At 66.8% G+C, this 1,261-nt stretch overlaps 1 protein-coding gene across 1 annotated transcript in view; it reads left to right on the forward strand.

The window, feature by feature from the left end:
• The window catches only part of PTCH2 (patched 2), a 39,585-nt gene that overhangs the window by 27,372 nt on the left and 10,952 nt on the right, over positions 1-1,261 (forward strand). Inside the window, 1 exon segment of the mRNA XM_035894192.1 lies at positions 1,084-1,251. Coding sequence (XP_035750085.1) covers positions 1,084-1,251 — 168 coding nt within the window.

A 1,261-nucleotide genomic window follows, 5' to 3' on the forward strand; every position in this document is an offset into this window, starting at 1 on the left:
AGGAGCCAGCCTCCCCCCCAGCAGCACCGCCTCGGGATGCGCCCTGGTGCCAGGCACCCTGGGACACCCCTGGTGGGTGGTACTGGGGTGGGGGACTCTCTGCAGCATCCCCCCCACCCCGCCCCAGGCAGGGGGCTGGGAGCAGGGCGGCTGGGTGTTGTGCTTGGGGGTCTCAGGATCAGCCTCCCGTCTTCCCCTGGGCTGTGTCGTCCCCCCTTCGCCTGGAGGGATGGGAGCCCCTTGTTTGATGGGGACGGCTGTCCCTGGGATGCTGCGCCGCCACACGAAAGGCCATGCAGGGCCTGAGCTCAGCCCCAGCCGCTCTGGTGGGGAGGGAAGGGGGGGATTTCTCTTCTGCACTGAGGCAGCTGCAAATAAAGCCAGAGGCTTCTCCTGGAAACCTTGGCCCCGCTGTGCTCGGAGCTCTCCCGCTGCCATTGGGGATGGATCCCGGAGACTCGGGGGGAGCAGAGGGGTCCTTCAGAGCTCCCCAGCTCCGTGTCCCTCCCCTGTCCCCAAGCCCCTCCCTGGGCCAGCCTGCACCTGCAGGGGTTTGGGGGTGCCCACCTCTCCCTACACCCGTCCCCTGGCCAAAATGCTGCCCACCTTGGGGTGCCAGGGAGCAGCTGGGCAGGGATGGGGTGGGGTGTCCCCAGTTTTGCAGGCTGTGTCGGGGTCCGGTTGTGTCGGGCATCTGCAGCACCCGCTGCAGCGCATGGGTGGGAGTGGGCAGGATGCATCCCATCCGCTTTGCCAGCTCTCTGTCTGTGGGGTTTTTCCAGGGAAAGCAAAGCCAATGAACCACTCTGGTGCTGGAAATATCTGTGTCGGTGGGGAAGGGGATGCCTGGTCTGGCATGGGCTGGGGTGATCCCTGCCTGGGTCTGCGATTTCGGGAGCCCTATGGCAAGAAGCCCCCCCGCCCCAGGTTTGCCTGGCACCACCTGATGCTGTGGGGCCTCGCTCCTGCCCGTCCCCTTCCCTGGGCATCCTGATGGGCAGGACAGGTCGGTGGGGCAGGTTGGTGGGATGGGGGCTCTGCCAGCCTTGTCACTGACAGGGCACCTTGCGGTCCCCTCTGCAGCGGGCAGCCGGGTGAGCCAGGAGCTGCGCTACACCAAGGAGAAGCTGGGTGAGGAGTCCGTCTACACCTCCCAAATGTTGATCCAGACCCCGAAGCGGGATGGGGAGAACATCCTGACGCAGGAGGCCCTGCAGCTCCACCTCGAGGCGGCCCTGGCCGCCAGCAAAGGCCCAGCCCC

Source organism: Egretta garzetta, unplaced genomic scaffold, assembly GCF_000687185.1.
Source record: "Egretta garzetta isolate BGI_Z169 unplaced genomic scaffold, ASM68718v1 scaffold145, whole genome shotgun sequence".
NCBI classification, from domain to species: domain Eukaryota; kingdom Metazoa; phylum Chordata; class Aves; order Pelecaniformes; family Ardeidae; genus Egretta; species Egretta garzetta.